The 18,273-nt window shown below is 39.6% G+C and overlaps 3 protein-coding genes across 3 annotated transcripts; 2 read left to right on the top strand and 1 right to left on the bottom strand.

Annotated features, from left to right (window-relative positions):
* The first annotated feature begins 111 nt into the window (after nt 1–111).
* Nucleotides 112–7,734, top strand: stx4 (syntaxin 4). Its single transcript, XM_048232409.1, has 11 exons — nt 112–409; nt 1,008–1,112; nt 2,573–2,672; nt 2,968–3,042; nt 3,226–3,296; nt 3,424–3,532; nt 3,701–3,774; nt 4,460–4,597; nt 4,921–5,031; nt 5,926–6,006; nt 6,137–7,734. Exons 1-10 carry the CDS (start codon nt 380–382, stop codon nt 6,001–6,003), a joined length of 891 nt encoding a protein of 296 aa, XP_048088366.1. The 5' UTR covers nt 112–379; the 3' UTR covers nt 6,004–6,006; nt 6,137–7,734.
* Nucleotides 7,735–9,328: 1,594 nt separating this feature from the next.
* On the top strand, nt 9,329–15,326 carry calcoco2 (calcium binding and coiled-coil domain 2). The gene is made up of 14 exons (XM_048232408.1): nt 9,329–9,433; nt 9,885–10,116; nt 10,710–10,812; nt 11,062–11,219; nt 11,789–11,914; nt 12,072–12,203; nt 12,296–12,417; nt 12,772–12,841; nt 12,987–13,151; nt 13,372–13,566; nt 13,793–13,888; nt 14,225–14,384; nt 14,606–14,625; nt 14,771–15,326. Exons 2-14 carry the CDS (start codon nt 9,934–9,936, stop codon nt 14,930–14,932), a joined length of 1,692 nt encoding a protein of 563 aa, XP_048088365.1. The 5' UTR covers nt 9,329–9,433; nt 9,885–9,933; the 3' UTR covers nt 14,933–15,326.
* snf8 (SNF8 subunit of ESCRT-II) lies at nt 15,317–18,055 on the bottom strand. The gene is made up of 8 exons (XM_048232410.1): nt 17,630–18,055; nt 17,326–17,376; nt 17,060–17,198; nt 16,855–16,959; nt 16,662–16,734; nt 16,345–16,486; nt 16,116–16,190; nt 15,317–15,839 (listed from the first exon to the last, which is right to left on the bottom strand). Exons 1-8 carry the CDS (start codon nt 17,678–17,680, stop codon nt 15,702–15,704), a joined length of 774 nt encoding a protein of 257 aa, XP_048088367.1. The 5' UTR covers nt 17,681–18,055; the 3' UTR covers nt 15,317–15,701.
* Between the last annotated feature and the right edge of the window lie 218 nt (nt 18,056–18,273).

Here is an 18,273-nt window from a genome sequence, read left to right as displayed (position 1 = left end):
GTTTCAAGTCAGTGCAGCAGGTGGCAGTGCCTTTTCAAAAATCATAACAAACGCTTGGGAGGAAAAGTTGTGGCGACGCCACGAGCCAGCTGGTGTGTGTGCTGATACTACATCATTCTGTGTGTAACTCACGTGGTTTCTTTGAATGGCGCCAGACTATCCATAGTAGTTGAAGATCTGCCAAATGCGCAGTGCGTTTACAGTTTCTGCACTCATGAACAGCGCCCACTAAAAAGGACTAGAAGTGAATGACCGACTTATTACTCTAGCTTTGTGCATGTCAACAAAGTCGCGCGTTTAGTCTGGAATACCAGTTTTACAGACTCGTGGCTCTCGCGTAGAACTCAGTATAATATTTAAGAACCGATCGCAAGACAGGATGCGAGACCGAACCAAAGAGTTGGGGATTGTAAGTACTGAAAAGTTTACCAGCCGAATAACTAGCAAGCGCGAATGTTAGCCAACTGTGCTAGCGAGCTAACTTCAGTTGTCCTTGTCAGTACTGTGCCACATACTGGTACTGTAACATTAATTTAGCTCAACTGTCCGTAGGACAGCTCGCTAAATAAGTGTATCACTTGATTACGTAAGGAAATAAACTGAATGGGTGTGGAATTTGATGTCTTCATTATAATCACAATGGTTTCCTGAAGTAATGCTGGATGCATGCTACCAACATAAATTGCTAGCTAACTTACCATAGTACAACGGAAGGTTGGCAGCTCTGTTTTGTAAACATTATACTGTACATGGTGGGTGTGTAACGCCGTTAGAACATTTTGGCAAGTGTTTTTATGTGTTTAAAAGTTTTCCTAAAGTGATCACAGTGAGTTCCTTGTTCTATAATAGAAAGTTACTTTCCACATCCGCCCTAAGGCCGCAGAGTGCCTGTCATTTCCAGACGGGAAGGCAATATTGAACCTCCATATTCAGTTAAAGTGAGCATGACGTTTGGACAGAGATAACCATGCATAGGTGTGTCTGACAACATTCTATGGAATATCTAGCAAGGTGCTGAGTCCTCAGATGAGGATGAAGAGCACAGAGCACTAATGATCAAACCAGGATCTGCTGAGAAAGAAGAAAAGGAGAATGAGGCTTTCTTTAAGAAGGTGAGCTTTGACATTAAACTCCCAGGAGAAAATATATGATGCTGTGTTATAGCACAGGATACTCAAGGGGGAGATCACGCGCATGTTAACATCTACAATACACATCTGGTATGATTACCAATCACTTTAAGTTTACAAAACAGGTTAAAGTTTGTTTCTATTTGCCATAGTGCTCTTGAAAAGCTCATTTATCTGAAAATAATTGTGAAAGATATTGCCAACTTTTTTCTAATTCTATTCTTGTTTTATGTTGTACACATTTCCCTTGATATTGTTTTGACATAAGAAATATCTAAAGGGGTATTAGGACACTTTTAAAATGGTGTTCTGAACAGCCCCAAATATGATGTCTATGGTCACGCTTAAAGCCTGTGGGGGCATGGCAAGTTTCATGAAATTCTGTCCATGGGGGACCATGAAATAAATGAATTTGTACGTGTACATCTAGTGACTGTACACCCATCAGCTTGTACCATAGATGGTGGTGTTGACTGAAGGGTTGCTGGTAGGTGATGGACACACACACACACACACACACGCACACCCCCCCCCTCCTTACACACATACACCATTACACCATACCTCCCACACAAACACACACCATACTACCCCCCTCCATTCATAATTCATAAACTAGCACACAAACATACCCCACAGACTCCCCATTACACCCCACACACACACACACACACACTTACACTTTTTTTCCTTCCATTATGATAAAACATACTATAACTAATGAATACATGATAATTTTACAAATAAATCTTGTTTTAACAATAGGAACATTTGGAACTCCTTTACCATGTAACTCTGTTACTATGACTTATGAAACATATGTCTTAGAAGTACGTCAAAACTAGTCACAGTCGCAAAATCTGTGGAAGTGTAGAAACACTTCTATATGAATTGTTTTATGTTACATTTTGAGAACCGCATGTTTGATGTTGACTTTTATGGTAAGAAAGTGATGTTAATTTTTTGTAACTCTGTTACCGAGCACTTTCTGGCTTTAAAATCACATGAAGATTTAATTTCACCAGACCATTTTGTGCTACTATTTAAGTTGATGTAGGCACATACAAACTAACTGACATATTGTTCTTAAATTTTGGTTCATTAATTGCTGAGTGACACGTTACCGCGTGATCTTCCCCTCAAGCAGACAGGTTTCAAGTTGAGTTATACAAACAGTCCCAGTTTTGGGTGGAAATGTCTTGGGTGGATGTCAGAAGCATCACTCAGCAATTTAGTTTTTGCTTTTGATAATAATTATGTCAAATGGTCAGTGAATATATTTTCACAACTTGGCAATTTTTACACAAATAGTTATTATTATGAATTGGGAAGCAATATTGTTATGACATTATTATATAGATGGCAAATTAACATTGTGATGCGAATTCTTTACCTTTTACTGTATACTTGTGACTTGACTGTTTGGACTCCTGCATTTACAGGTGCAAGAGGTTCGGGAAGGACTTGAGGCTCTGAAGAAGAAGGTTTCAGAACTGGAGACAAAACAGAAGACCATTTTGGGAGTTGCATTGCCTGAAGACAGTCAGTAACCCAATTGTAACAATGTTGTGGATATACAGTAGTACCAGGCTAGAATACTGACAAAATACTGGCAGGATGTGTGTAAAGGTGCAACAAGTATTTATTGTATAAATGTATTTACTCTTACATGTCTGGATCCTCTAATTGTCAACAAATGCATGTTTCAGTGGATCAGAACACACAGGAACAGTTGCTGACTATTCTCCTTTGTGTCATTAATGTAGGTCTAGAGCTGATTCATTTTTATAGTGAAATGAGCTCATATTTAAGATCGATCTGGGTTGTGTTTTTACAGGTATGAAAAAGGAGCTTCAGTTGCTCAGGGATGAAATCAAAACAAAAGCTGGTCACATCCACAAGAACATCAAGAGTAAGTACTGTAAATTGAACTATATGACTGACATGAAAACTGCTCCACCACATTTCATTTAGGTAAAAACCCACATGGGTACAAATAAAAGTGAGGGATTCTCCCATGTGCTGTGCATACTATAACATGATATAACTGCGACACAAAGCAGAGGAATAATCCTATTAATATTTTAATTGGTAGGCCTTGAACCTAAAAAAACTGAAGAAGATGGAAAATATGTCCCAGTCAGTCAAAGAATGCAGAAGACACAGGTAATTTCAATAAGATTCTGTAGCATTCAATTCACTAGCTATTTATTCACCAACAACAACTGTAACTAGGTTTTCACATATTTATTGTTGTTTTATTCATCACATTCTCTTTTTTTATTTCCTCAAGCATGTCATCTTGTCACGGGACTTTGTTGAGCTGATGGGTTACTGCAATAATCTTCAGGCTCAATACAGAGACCGGAATGTGGAGCGAATAGAACGACAAATTAAAATAAGTTAGTTATATTACTGGTATTACCGTGGAATTGTGGACAGCATAACTGAAAGTCCCTTAAATGTCTGTGATTGAACATTTTGATGTAATGAGAAAGAACTGTGCTTTTGAATGTTTCACTTTCGCCTCCTCAAAAAATTCTCATCACATTCCACTTTTTTGTTTTTAGCCTGCACACAAGTGACACAAGAACAACTTGAGTCTATGATAGAGACCGGACAGACTGACGTTTTCACGCAGAATGTGAGTAATCACATGTGAGATGCTTCGCTGATATTTTTCTAGCAGGCTGCATGTTGATCAGCCTCGATCAGGCTTGAATCCCTTAAGTTTAGGTCACAGCAGAAATGACCTTCCTCAATATCTTTAGTATAAATAGCACTATAACTTCCATGCGAATTCCCTTAAATTGAGCAGTTTTAATATATCCCCACAGTAATTCGGACAGTATGTTCAACCTTGCATTTATGCTGCAGATTAGTTTTGATCAGTCTCAAAAAATGTTTTATGTTTCTTCAATGTCACCCTGGATAGGAACACTTTAGTAAGATTAGAAGTAGAAGTGGCTGTGCCCCATCACTTTCCTAGACTTAGAGCTCTTCTGATGGCTTAATTTGTATGACATGCTGTGATGATATTAGACAGCGCTGCAACTGCATAGACTCTACACTGCACTGATCATTAGGCTATTATTAATTTACATGATGTGTGACGTTTAGTACTGATCATTAGGCTATTATTAATTTACATGATGTGTGACGTTTAGTATTATTGTTCATCGTTATTCTATTGTTGTCAGACACTTTGGTAAATCTCGTGCTAAATACCATTACCATAACCATACATCTTCCAAGATGACTGCCCTTAGTGACCTGCACACTGTGCTGATTCAGTGTTTAAGACCAATTCTCTTTGGATTTGCCCGCAGATTCTGAACGATGCTCACGCCACCAAGCAGGCCCTAAACGAGATTGAGACGCGGCGGGATGAAATCATGAAGTTGGAAAAGAGTATCAAGGACCTTCATGAACTCTTTCAATATCTCTACATGGAGGTGGAGGCACAGGTGGGCAGCTAGTACCATGGTCTTCCTACCCATAGACTCTCCACTGGAGATGAACATTCAAATAATGTGAATGTGAACCATAAGAATTGTTCAGTAATTTACACACATTTATATGCACTGTTCTGGAGATCTACAGAAATAGTTCGTTAGTCCTGTACAGTAGATTATTATTATATCTTGGCACAAAAATCAGTATGGTTAAAAATGATTGCCAATGTAGCATGATGTTTTTGAGATGATGATAAAAAATGGATGGTTTCATCAGTGAAAGGACTTATTGAGGAGCTGAATAGAAACTGTCTTGATTTCTGTGTGGTGTTCAGGGAGAGATGGTGGACCGCATCGAGAACAACATTCTCAACTCCACAAACTACATTGAGAAGGCAGTTACTGACACAGAGAAAGCTGTAGTCTCCCAGAAGAAAGCACGCAAGGTGAAGTGATCTTACAGTATACTCAGCATGGACAATTGTAGTGTGTTGTAAAGGACTGCTGTTTCAGCCCCAACGCTGTTTACGTGAGCAGCCGGTTGTCGTTGCTGGGTCATGCTCGAAGTGCGTGCACCCCTTCTGGCTCCACTTGTTCAACCTATCAGAGTGTGAGTCTGGGGATGCTTGCGCTGATGGTGCTCAGTGGCGGGAACAGAGAAACATCAGATAAATAGGAGACGGTTACAGCCTTCGCAGACTGGGTTATTGTGCTGGACTGGATACTTAATTTGTATTGTAACATTGTGTGCTTTCGAAGACCTGTAAGTATTGTTACATAGTTACATTTGTTTGTGATGTATTATTGTAATATTTGTGCTAACATTGTCAGTGGTACGCGAGTAGAACGCGAGTGTTTGTTTATCGGCCGTGGTATTAATGTGTGTTGTTTTTATTATAGGCTCGTGGTTACTGTATACATTGCTAGTTTGCTAGTGTTTTGTATAGTGCCTTTTCCCTCTGAAGGCTCTTGTGCAGCGTGTTTGACTGTAATTACCATGTTACTTTGTTAAAGAATGTGGTGCACTAGGCTGCACAATTAGGAGAAGACTTGCTGCTAGCCTATAACAGGTTGCTACTAGGCTCATATGTGTTTTACTGTCACTGTAATCTGTGGATGTTTACTATTACAGACAATAATATTGCCACCAACTCCATTCATTCCTGCAGTAAATATAACCATTGAGTGTACATCATCTCCGGCATTTTAATCCAATCCACCACAGCGGCTACCAAATATTACTCACTGGTGACAGTGACTCTCCTTAACAAGTGAATTTGCAATGTGAACATAAATGCCATTGTGTAATGATGTTTTTTTTCTCTCTGTTTTTTTTGTAGAAGAAACTCTGGATTGCACTGTGCCTTTTTATACTCTTTATAGTCATAGCCATCATCATTGCTGTTAGTTTCACCTGAGATGTAAGTGCTTCAGCTCTATAATCCTGACCTTCACATCTTTTGTTGGCTGAGAGATGACATATTGGTTTATGCTTCTTGTCCATTGTAAGTGGTCCATCTTTTCATGCTCTCAATTTTGTTTGTTTTACAGTACATTCCTCAATTGCACTGTCCATCCCTTGGAATAAGAGGAGACCTTGTCTTACTGATATCATGGACCCTTTCTACTAACAGTTTTTCATTCAGACAGACCTGAACACAGGCTTCTCTTTTTAGTTTTGAAGTTTCATGTCATCATTTTTAACCTTGGATAGTCACAATGTCCTTCCACCCAGCAACCATGAAAAACAATACACTGCGATTAACTGAAACAGATGAAGGTGATGTCTCTGGTTAACAGATTTCACTGCGATTAACTGAACCAGATGAAGGTGATGTCTCTGGTTAACAGATTTCACTGCATTTCACAATTGCGAGGGACACATTGCTCTGAAACCCGTGGACTTTCATCAAGGGGGACTATTGGAGAGAGAAAAAATCCCAAGAACCTTGATTTTGTGTACTCAGGAAAATCCACAGAAATGAAAATTCTTTAACGCAGTTGTTTTTTGTCATACAGAGTTGCCCAATGAAATACTGTGAGAATGTTCAACTGGCTGTCAGTTTTAATCTTGACCTTACACTAACACGAAACGTGATCTCTGACTTTTTTTTTTTTTTTGAGGGTGTTGAGTGGAAGGAGAACTGCACAAATCCAGCTGGGTCATCCCTGTACATATGTTGTGTAAAGATGTTACTTTGAGATTCACCTGCTGACATATATATACACCCCTTTAGTTGTAATTTTCATTCATGACCAATGAAATTGGCTCTAAAAAGCACTCTACCAATAAGTGTTTTTAGTGACTTCCCACCTCTCCAACCTTTGTCCAATCTAGGGGCCTAAATGTTTTTGTTTGTTTGTTTGTTTTATATGAGGCAATGAAATGTTTAAAAAAAAAGCTTTCAGAACTTGAGTATTAAGCCTTACTAAACAACGTTTGAGGAGAGGCTCAAGAAGAAGAATGGTGCTCCCCTCTTGTTTTAGCTCAAATCTCTGTCTCTTGAAGGACAGATGTCATGTTCGCCTGTATGCACTGTGTAGCCTGGTGCCTCGCCCTAGTGCCTTTCCTCAAGCTTGGCTCCTTCGCGCTGTCCACCTCGGGTGTACTACGAAGCGACGTTATTTGCTTATACAGGTAACTCCTGGAGTCCCCACTGATCTCTGAAATAACACTGCACTGAGCGTCTACCGTTTCAAATCTAACGTGTTGTTTTTAGATCAGCAAATACTCCTGTAATTATCTGGATGAGGCGAATAACCTCGCTTCATAGTGCAGCCTACTGCTTCCCAGTTGTTATCCAATTCTGAATCAACCTTTAGCTGCTTTTCTGTGACACATCGCAAAGGTTAAAGGAACAGGATAGGCTTGAGTTATTTGTCATTGTTGACACCTCGTTATGCCATGTACTGTCTGAAATAAAGGCTTGAGAATAAGGGACCAGAGGTTTAAATGCAGTTGGTCATCTGTGGGAAAACCCGGTCCTCAGGTGGTCAGACTTTGGATATGTGGGTAGGATGTTAGGCCAGGAGAACACATTCATTTTATTCAACTGTCATGTTTTATGCCAAACTTTCAGCCTTCCAACTCATTTACTTTTAATGTAGATTTGTTGGGTTTATGTGAAATAAAGATTTTATTGTATACACTGAGTTTGTGGATGATAAATGTTTGATGTCTCTTTGCAGTGTAGTCTAATTTTGTGATGAAGCAAGACTTTGAAGAGCATAGTGCCTGTCTATGCACCTGGGGAGAATTCCACATTCCCATTTCAAAGTCCGTTAACCTACCTCATTCAACCTAGGAGATAAGGAATGAGGAGGTGCTAATTTGAGGGCACTGAGCTCTAACGACAGACAACTGTCTAAGCTGAGTCTCTGGGAGAAATAAAACACTACTTTCCTAAATTTAGGCAAATAGAAACCATCATTCAGCAGAGACATATGCTATAATGTAAAGAACTATTACCGGTAGTTTTGGAACACATTTTCATAAGGCTTCATTTCTCAGCCCATTTCTAGCACTTCACCAGCAGGAGGCTAATTGAAACCACTCGACTCTTTCTTACATTTTCCAGCATGCAAAACAGACTGTTCTCAACAGTAACATTTGGTCTGTGGAGGGTTTTTTTTACTCTTTTAGTAGCCTACTTGGTGACCGTTCCAGGTGTGTATCAGAGTAAAAACGTCTTTGTTCCCATTGTATTTTAGCATACAATTTGGAAATTGGTCAAGGTGAAAGTATTAATTCTAGAAAGAAAAAGTGAGCTTTTCGTTTGTTAACAGGCTGATGAAAACATCTGCTGGGCATTTCTATATACCTCCACCGGTGCCAGCAGTTCTCAGGTGGGAGCTATTCTTCACAGATGTTTCAGCATCTCAGGATAGTGGGGCAGCAGTCAGGGATGTCTCACAGCAGTTGGGTTTAGATGGTCAGGTGATTCCACCAAGTGGCTTCTTGGTTCCCCCAGCTCTTGTCACGTCTCCAGCCACATACATCCCAAAACTTCCCCTATCCGTGTCTTCGGAGATATGTTTTTAGGACTTTTGTGACCTTTTCTGATGTGTGAGAAACCCACAAAGCCACAGCATCTAACCTCTAATTGTTGCTCTCCAACCTCCACTACCTTGTCCATGATATCAAAGTATCGTAAACGTATAGTGTTGTGTATCGTATACGGTTTGTAGGTCTACAATAATCAGTATGATATACTCTGTGTTTGCATTTGCACTGGAGATTTACAGTCATTCCAATAAAATTGGAATTCTATTTTATGTAGTGTCTGAAATACATAGCCTACATTGTGTTAGCTGTCCATTCTGTGTGTCTGCTGAAGAAGATCCAGTGTTCGCGCACAGCCCTGGCTCTGTAACTCACACAAACAGCTGATTCCAGCCAAACAACAACAGGTGGCAATATCACTAACTTCTCCTTTTGCAAGAAGTGTTAAATAGACAACAACACACGCACCCTGAAGCTGCGCTTATTGTGGCCGGTGATTTCAATCAAGTACATCTGAACCGGTCCATGCTTTGAGGAAGAAACTATGGCATCACAATCGCTGCGTTTGGCAACGACAAATTACTTGACAGGTGTTTTCTGGTTACATACAGTGGATTAGATATCACAAAGTTATCTGTGATGAAGCGCGACTTTTGATGGGTATTGTAGTCAAAGCGCCCACTGCGCGCACGCAAACTACAATCTGGCACTACATTTCCCAAAGAGCAAAGGTACGCCCTGCAGATCTGGCTGCATGTCACCACGGGCTCTGATGTCACAGTCCATGACTATAGAGTTTCTAAACGAGCAGGCTTTTCTCCCTGTGTTGGCTGATCTGTCTGACTGTGAGTATTGTAATCGACAATGTTATTTCTAGTTCGGGCGTGTATCGTGAAAAACAAACTAGGCCTATACCTATTACCTAAACATGGGCTGGTTTTACTTTGGGAAATAAAGTTCTAGTTTAGGGCCTGTAAGTTAATGGAAACGATGGATATCTGTAATGAAAAAGGTGTTTTCTTTTTTTCAAGTAGGCCTACATGAAAGTGAAACCTAGATGTTTGTGTTACCTAATATGTGCGTGTAACATAATGGTAATAGACCTAGTAAGCTTGGCTTCTAATAATCTAAAAAGTTAGTCCACGTGAAATAGCCAAAATGTCAAAATGTTGGCGTATTTAATGTTCTTTTCTTTTGGTTTCGGTTTTGCTGTCCTAAAAGGTGAAATTACATTTTAGTTTCTTTCTTTCTTTCTTTCTTTCTTTCCTCCTTTCTTTCTTTCTTTTTGTTTACTAGTCACGTTTTATTATAGTCCTACTTGACGTTTCATGTTTAGTCCACAAGCATGAACGAAAGCCCAGAAGCTGAGACGTTTCCTGTAGAAATGGAATCATCAACAACAACCTACTCTCAGGTTGTCTTTATCGATGTTCCGCGATCTTATCCACCCAACACCAGTGTCACCTGTTGTTACACTTTGGCGGCCGGTCTGCAACCAAATCCCAGGGATTGGATTGGGATTTTCAAAGTGAGTCCTGCTAACAAGTTGAGCAATGTTGTGATGTGATGTCTAACCAAGAAGTTTTCCCTTCAGTCTTGTATTACGGCTAACATAGGCTACCAAATGCCATCATGGTCTATCAAAATGTTTAGAAATAGAAAAAGGGCATAGAACACTTTATACTTAAGTTGGGAACTTGTAGGCTATTGCTTTATAGGGCACATTAGCCTACACAAGGGTGTTTGCAACTTTCTTTTACTATGATCTGAAGAAAATGACCTGTCCTCAGGGGGACTTGGTGTTGTCAGGTTACTGTTCATGGCATTCCTGAAAGACAAACTGTTTCAGGATTTATGCTTTTTTTTACCTTTGTAAAAACGCTGGCTAAATAAATTATTCACATCTATAGTGTAGCCTATATGCAAAATAAAACTGATGCAATAATCACATGGTGAGAAAATACTAGTAAAATTATAAAAAAAATGACATGACACGATGTCTTAATTGTACCCGCTTGTACGGTGAAATAAATATTCTACACAATTGTATAAGTCATTCTCAATAACCTACTGTAGGACTGTGTAACAGGGAAACTGTGAGTGACTGCATGTTGTGTGTAGGTGGGTTGGAACACCACTCAAAACTATCACACCTTTTTGTGGGTGGAACCATGCTTGGATCGATTAGGACCAGACCCTGTGAGACGACAAGTAGTGTTTACGGGTAAATTTAAATTACAACAATGCTGCTTATTACTGAAATTATATTTTTGTGAGTGGTGTGTGTGAATGGCTGTGTAAGTCATATCTAAATATAAACTAATACAAAGGAAACTGGGGGCCATCAGAAGTCTATCTAGTCCAAAAGAGAAATTGTTGGGAAATTATATTAATCACATACTGAAGATTTCTGAGTGTGTCCCCAATGTGACTTTACTTTCCCTCTTGTTAACTGATTTTATTTCCCATTTAGACTACTACCTTCCTAAGGATGATGGGGACTACCAGTTCTGCTATGTGGACAGCAACGGTCAAGTGAGAGGAGCCAGCACTCCCTTCTGCTTTGAGAACCCCCAGGATCACGCCCTGTACACCAGCCTAGAGAATGATATTTTGGTCATCACAACACAGGTATGCATCAACATTGTATCAACCAATGTTGATTATGATACAAACATTACATCAATACCGACACAACTATTCTTGACACTGAATTAGAATGGAATGCATGGCATGGTCATGGCTTATCTTATTTACAATCAGAGCTCTGTTGGACAATCCACCATTGCAACTGCTCTGTTTTATTTGATATGCTTGACAAAAAAGGTCCATGTACCTATTTAGTATATTGTACCAGCTATATGATCCCAGAGGTCATGTCGTTGTATTTAAAAACAAACCAGATTGCATTAAGTATAATATAGATCGATTAAGATTCATAAAATTGCTTTCAAATATCATTCAGGAGTCAATATGGATTCCAACTACTATGATGTCAACAAAACAAAGTGTCAACAACAAACATTGAGAACTTGACTTTGGATTTGTTATTTGGGAAGGGGACTGTACTTACCCAGACCTAATGCTGGGAGATTTTTTTGAATGCTTCCCTGACCAGAGTCTAAATGTGTGCATAGTGTTGTGTGGTGCATTTTGGCCCCTTGTCACAATACTAGTGAGGAGTTTGTGACTGATTGCAGGAGCAGACAGAGCAGATGGAGAAAGAGAGGGAAGAGCTCCGCCGGGAGCTGAAGCAAATCAAGGAGGACAAACAGACCCTGAGGAATGAGCTTGATGAAAAACTGAAAGAGATCCACAGCCTCAATGTTAGTGTACTAACCGGTACTATCTTTATGAATACTATAGGAGCGAATGTGAGCTTTTACTCAAAACTGGTTTCTTGTATGTTGCCAGTGTTTTCATACTTGATGAAAAAGTATAATTCATGTAATTTATGTCAAATACATGTTGTGTCTCCATCAGCTCACCATCGAAGAGATGAAAAACTCAAAGAGCACAGATACGAAGCTGCCAGGTGGCGAAAGCACAAATGTGCCGATGGAACAGTCGTGCCAGGAATTAGATGCTGTGTCTGACTTCAAGAAGTCACAAGAGGTACTTTTCACATATAATATTATGCACTGTATCATTCACATTTAATACTGTGTAGCTTCCTCCACAAAGATCATACTTCCCTTGTATTTCAGAGCCTTGTAGAATCCTCTGTTGATGATAAATATGGAAAAGCAGTGCAGAAATTGAATCGGCTGAAACAGCAACGAAAGGAGCTTATGGCAACTGCAGAAGAACAACAAACACAGATCACACAGTGAGACATTCGTCCAACATCTCTGCCATTTTCAACTCTTATTTCATTTTCAATTTAATTTTACTTTAACCAGCGCCAAAACATTACACATGTCTCATGGCGCTTTACAGAGCGTTAAACAATGTGCTCACATGTGGTGGATCTATACAATTTATTTACAATTTATATACTCTTAAGAATCACTATAATCATTATTTCTTTTATTAGGAAATCCTCCTGCAACACTCAGTTGTAGTCAGATAAAGTGCAAGTCGTTTTCATAACTGTTTTATGCACAACATTTGTTTAACAGTACACTTTTATTTTTTTATTATTTGTTAAATCACATATGTTTATATTTTCACTATCTTGAAGGTTAAACTCAAAGGTTAAAGAAATGGAGCAGGACCTAAGCAGACTACAGGATAATGTTCAACTCCTTCAGGTTTGCAATAGTAAACACAGACAAAAAACTCATAAACAATGTGTATGTCTATGTGCTACGTTCTAGATTACTGACATCCTGACAACTTACACTGTGCACAGTGGCCTGAGATGGTGTGAGTCATCTAGTGGTGTCCTTTCTCCAGGTGGACCTCCAGAGCAGTCAGAAGGAAAATGAGAAGTTGGTTGCTCAGACACAGCAGGTGGAAGCACTGAGGAGAGACTTGGAAGGACTGAGGAAAGAGAATGAGAGTCTGAACGCCAGCCTGTCCGCCCTAACACCCCAGACAGAGGACGAAAGCGATGCGAAGGTAGACTTGACATAGAGCTGAACTTTTAAGTGAATCATTTGAAATTAATTCAATGCATTAATTATAAACTATATAAGGAATACAATGTAATGTATTCATAAAAATCAATATACTAGAGAAAATCTAACTGGTTTATGAGTTCTTACCAAAGGTAAATATGTGAACCCAACAGAGCAGGTTCGTCTCCTGTTCAGCTCTTGGTTTTGTCTTTCTCTCGCAGGCCCAAATGGAGACTTTGCTCAAGCAGCTCAAGGAGACCAGGATCCAACTGCGGCAGGAGCTTCAGAGTTCCAAAGAGTCCCGCAGACGTGCCGAGGCAACCGAGCAGGAGCTCAGGGAGCTCAGGGGTCAGCTGGAGCAGCAGGCCTCTGCCGAATCTGTGAAGGGATCCCAAAGCAAGGACAGCAGTCTGGAGGTGAGTCACCATTTAATATAATTTCCTGTTGTGCAAGTCCACTCCTGGAGTGGTGGCGGAGTGATAGTTTTGTTTCAGAGTGGTAATGTAAACAGGTGATGGAATGCTGTCAGCTTTAATGTGGGAAGCCATTCTTGTTCAGGTGAGTTTTCTTTTCCTTCTTATGTAATAACACTGGCACTGGTGTAAACGTTGCTATAATACAGACTGTTCCTCTTACTTATAGATTAAGCTCAAGGAGGCACTGAGGAATATTGATGACCAGGCAGCCATCATGGACCTGGCAAAAGAGGAGCAGGAAGAACTTCTTAAGAAAAATCAGGTGACTTAAGAGTGAAATAGTGTAATAATAGTGTAATAATATTAATAGCACACTAAGCACTGGGGTACACATTCATTTGGAGAAATATTCCCTCAGTAAAATACAAAATACAAAGTAAATACAGAAATTAATCATGAGAATTAAGGGAAAACAAAAACTCACAACTGACAAGTGTCCTACAAGTTATTTACATTTTTACACCACAGAAGAAAGGGTCCCTTAGTCAGAATGTCTAAGGTCTTGGCTGCTGATCACACTCTAGTTTCTAATCTAGTTTCATCTGTTTTGATCCCCCAGACAGCCAGTGTGATATGTTTGCCCATTTCTGTTTCTCAGGAACTCCAAATTGAAGTGGATCTGTTGAAAGGAGAGCTGGCCCGAGTAAAGCCAGGCACTCCGGCTGCCCCAGACTTCCCTAGCTTCCCCTCTTTCACTGATCCCAGCACTGAGGCTCAACAGGACTCGCTCCTCTATGGGAATCCTTATGCCTTTACAGGTTAGTGCTCCTGTCTGTGACTGCCACTAAACATGATCTCTTGGTAGTTGGTCATTTAAAATATGGCGTTGTTAGACATTCATATGCATATCTAGTTATTTATATGTAAAGATAGTTATCCAGTTATTTTGTAGTTATATTGGTCAATAGTGTTAGCTGAATAGTCTATGAATGTTGGTCAAGTATTTGTGGTAAAATTGTATTTCTTCTCTCTGAAACAGACGGTGCCAGTGAGGACACGGTGAGCACGCTCAGACTGCCTGATCTTCTGTTTGCTTTGGCAGCTTAAAGCGTTCTGCCTGATCTTCTGTTTGCTTTGGCAGCTTAAAGCGTTCTGCCTGATGAAACTGATGGCATTGCCCCCTTTTTTCTTCCTTTGCCCACAGGTGCTCAAGTGCCAGCACTGCCTGCTAGCCTTCCCTGGCATCAGTAAGGAGGAGCTGATGGAGCACGAGGAGAGCCACAAAGTGTGTCCCATCTGCACACTCATCTGTGACGAGATGGAGCAGCAGGAGTTTGAGGATCACGTCTACAATCATGACTTGTAGAGTGCTCCAGTGTGTACCTTTGTTTCTGACATTAGATGGTGCTCTCCTGATAAGTAAAGTAATTTGTCAGGCAGAGAGTAATTTAGCAAAAATTCTGTTGTAGTTGTCTTAAAGTTATTAGTTAATTCATGTAAATTCATGATTTGATTTTATGACATGTGGTAAATATACTGTAACTGTATAATGATGTTAAAGAACTGTAATTACATTTGAGAGCACTTTAGCTCCACAACACAAAGACATAATATTAGTGTCTTTGTTATAACGGGCTACTACTATATTATGTTTATAAGGAAATTTGGCTGTCTGACTATATCTGGGAAAAGTTTAAGAAACACATTCACGACCCTGTTGCAAAGATTATATTGATGATTAAAACAAAAATTAAGCTTAAGTTTGTTTATTTATTTAAATGTATGTTTTTTCATATTTACAAGGAAACAATTTCAACATCATTATTATACAGAGATATGTGAACGTACAATACCTTGCAATAATGTTCACACATTTTTTTAAAACGGTGGGCACTTTTTAATGTTCCAGCGGGACACTCCTTGCAAGAATACTAGCATTATTCTCCCCAAGTAGAGCATCTTCTCTGCCTTCATTGAAACCTATGTCTGAGTGCTATGTAGTTAATAGAAAACAAATTCAATGCCAGACCTATAGAATGACTTGATTTGCTTTCTTTTACACCCATCCAGTTTTGTTCACCACAAAATGTTAGACAGATTAAAAACTCAGTTTTCCAGGTCTTTGTGTGGTTCTCTTAAGGCGTCATCTGATTGGCCTCCTCTGGTGTGACATCACGGGAGGCAATTTCAGAAAATAGAGCTGGTAACCAGTACTGAGGTTCCCCCTCTGCTTGGGAATCCAGCCATGCCAATCCCTCCTTTAACAGATGGTCCTGCAAAATGTATAAGAGCATGTAGGGTACTAATTAATGGTGGACAAGGTGTCAACAATTCACTCTCACCATGGTAAGTGTGTATACAATTAAATTAAATTAAAATATCAATATACTTGCATTCTGAAATATTTAAAATACTGAGAGAATATGTTTTCAATTTAGTCAGCTGTACTGTGAAGAGCGCAACTTGCGTAAGTCTATGGGACCTAATGTTAAACTTCACAACTTGAGAACTTATAGAGTACATGCCTTCAAATACAGAGCTAAACTCACCACAACATGACTTGCCCGCTCTCGTTCCCAGTTCAAACTGTCCTTTATCTCGCTGATGGTCACATAGCCCTTTTTCTGCAAGAAACCCGAATTCACACACACTGGTCAGCCTTAGTGACAAAACCACCACCATGTTAAAAGACCACTTTATATGTTGTTTGCTGTATTTGCAGTGGTCAATGGGAAATGTGAATGTAAGGATTTAAAGAGAGACTATAGATCTGATTACCTCTGCTAGCTGCAGCACCACGGTATGGTCCATGTTGAGCTCTGCCGGCACTGACTGCACCAGATAAGAGCCTCCAACAGGGATCATCCCAAATCCATTCCCCATTGCTTTCAGTTTCTTAATGGCACGCACCAAATCATCTCTGAAGCAGGACGGAGGAGATATTTTTTTTATCATGTTTAGTCATATAACATCTTTCAGAGTGTGTATTTATCTGACATTGATTTCTATGATATACAGCATATGTTTCACATGTTCCACACATACATGCTCTGTATAATACAAGGGCACACAGTGCTTTCTCTTACAATACTCACTGGCTTACATCCTGAGCATATTTCCCCCGTCCTTTCAACACACGGTGGTGGAGCTCATCCAAAGTGATAAGTCCTGAAAAATATCAGTTTTTCATCGAGAGGAACTTCACTTCTATGGATTAAGTTCCAGAATATTGAGGATATAGTTTAAAATCATGGTTTAAAAGAAAGCTACAGCATAATGATATTTTACCTCCATTTCTATGCTTCAAAGCCAGACACACCTCAATGATCTGCACACCAAGCTCATAATAGAAGTCTCCAACCCCGAGCATCTCAGACCAAAAGCCTTTACCCGCTGTGGAATACATTATAGCATTGCATTAAAGTGACTTAGCTGGCACAGCTGTAAACATCTTAAGGGGTTTTATGTTGGAAAATAGATCTGAGAAACATACAAGCCAGTGGGTCGACCCCGATGGTGGCGCACATTTCCTGAAACTGTACACGGAACTGCGAGCTCTTTCGGATCTCCTGTTTGTGTTTGCTAGCAAACTCTTCTAGGTGGGTTTTGAATGTCTCCAATTGTTTAGACATCTGGAAGTTATCCAATAGTTTAATTATGGAGTTGTATACACTTTATGCCCAACAACTTTTTGAAACAAGTAGTAACACCTGTCAGAGTTAAAGAACCAAAACACGCGACTGCTTCATTTGGGCTTACCTGTGCAATCTGATCTTCAGCGAGAACTGTACCTCTTTCTTTGTATTTAGCCTGAATAAATAAATGAACAATTATATTGATATAGTGTTTTCTGATAACATGAGACATCGCTTATAGTTTCAGAGATGCTTTGCTGACATAGGCTATAGCTTACCATGTTTATCTAGTTGATAATTAATTTGGACTTAACTGAATTTGGATTTAAAATCATGTTCATGACACACACACACACACACACACACACACACACACACACACAAACACTGAATTGGTCAATTTGATGACATCGTATTATCATCGTTACCTCTGCAAGTTTCTTTTTGGCAATAGCCCCCGCTCCAACACCTCTTCTCATTTTGAACAGGTGGTGCTTTCAAACTCTCCAGCCGAAAGACGTTTCACACAATGGTCCTGCTCAGTCCGTTGTTGGTTGTTGCTCTTCCATACAAGGCTTGGTGTTTTGATAAGTAGCAATCCTCGAATCCTCACAGAAGTGTGCTAGTTTGCTAGCTTGGTCAGTTATTCAATCGCCTTGGAATTAAAGGTGTAAATGCAATTGTAGCGTGTTTTGGTATATCTGGACAGTACCTGTGATCTTCTATCACTCACAATATAGCAACGATTTTGTAAAAAGTCTCATTGTTATTTTACCCAGAAAATGTGAACGAAGCGACTTTTGCAAACCAGGAAGTTGTTCATTGTTTTCTTCTTCTGCTGTAATAACATTCGGCACAGCAGCATACGATTGGATAGATTCTTTATCGCCATCTAAGGTATCGGAGTAGAAATAGAATTGCAATTTTTTGTTTTCCTCTCAAAAAGGTGCACTAGCCATATGCTATGGCTAAAGGTTGACAATATTTAAAGTGATTAAATTACACCCCTCTCTCTCTCATGACCCTTAAGCAATGTGTTGATTGGTTGGAACTGTATGGCTTTCTCATTTGC

Source organism: Alosa alosa, chromosome 22, assembly GCF_017589495.1.
Source record: "Alosa alosa isolate M-15738 ecotype Scorff River chromosome 22, AALO_Geno_1.1, whole genome shotgun sequence".
Classification (NCBI taxonomy): Eukaryota; Metazoa; Chordata; class Actinopteri; order Clupeiformes; family Clupeidae; genus Alosa; species Alosa alosa.
The sequence above is the reverse complement of the archived record's forward strand: the minus strand, read 5'-3'. Positions and strand labels throughout refer to the sequence as shown.

What these genes read in the sequence shown, in the direction of transcription:
- stx4 (XM_048232409.1), top strand. Translation starts at nt 380, where the DNA reads ATGCGAGACCGAACCAAAGAGTTGGGGATT. An exon ending in GAACCAAAGAGTTGGGGATT is followed by an intron (nt 410 to 1,007) that starts GTAAGTACTGAA and finishes TGGAATATCTAG; the next exon opens with CAAGGTGCTGAGTCCTCAGA. An exon ending in CCCAGAAGAAAGCACGCAAG is followed by an intron (nt 5,032 to 5,925) that starts GTGAAGTGATCT and finishes TTTTTTTTGTAG; the next exon opens with AAGAAACTCTGGATTGCACT.
- calcoco2 (XM_048232408.1), top strand. Translation starts at nt 9,934, where the DNA reads ATGAACGAAAGCCCAGAAGCTGAGACGTTTCCTGTAGAAATGGAATCA. An exon ending in ATTGGATTGGGATTTTCAAA is followed by an intron (nt 10,117 to 10,709) that starts GTGAGTCCTGCT and finishes TGTTGTGTGTAG; the next exon opens with GTGGGTTGGAACACCACTCA. An exon ending in CAACAAACACAGATCACACA is followed by an intron (nt 12,418 to 12,771) that starts GTGAGACATTCG and finishes ACTATCTTGAAG; the next exon opens with GTTAAACTCAAAGGTTAAAG.
- snf8 (XM_048232410.1), bottom strand. Translation starts at nt 17,680, where the DNA reads ATGAGAAGAGGTGTTGGAGCGGGGGCTATTGCCAAAAAGAAACTTGCA. An exon ending in TTTGAAGCATAGAAATGGAG is followed by an intron (nt 16,735 to 16,854) that starts GTAAAATATCAT and finishes GATATTTTTCAG; the next exon opens with GACTTATCACTTTGGATGAG. An exon ending in TGGTGCTGCAGCTAGCAGAG is followed by an intron (nt 16,191 to 16,344) that starts GTAATCAGATCT and finishes GGTTTCTTGCAG; the next exon opens with AAAAAGGGCTATGTGACCAT.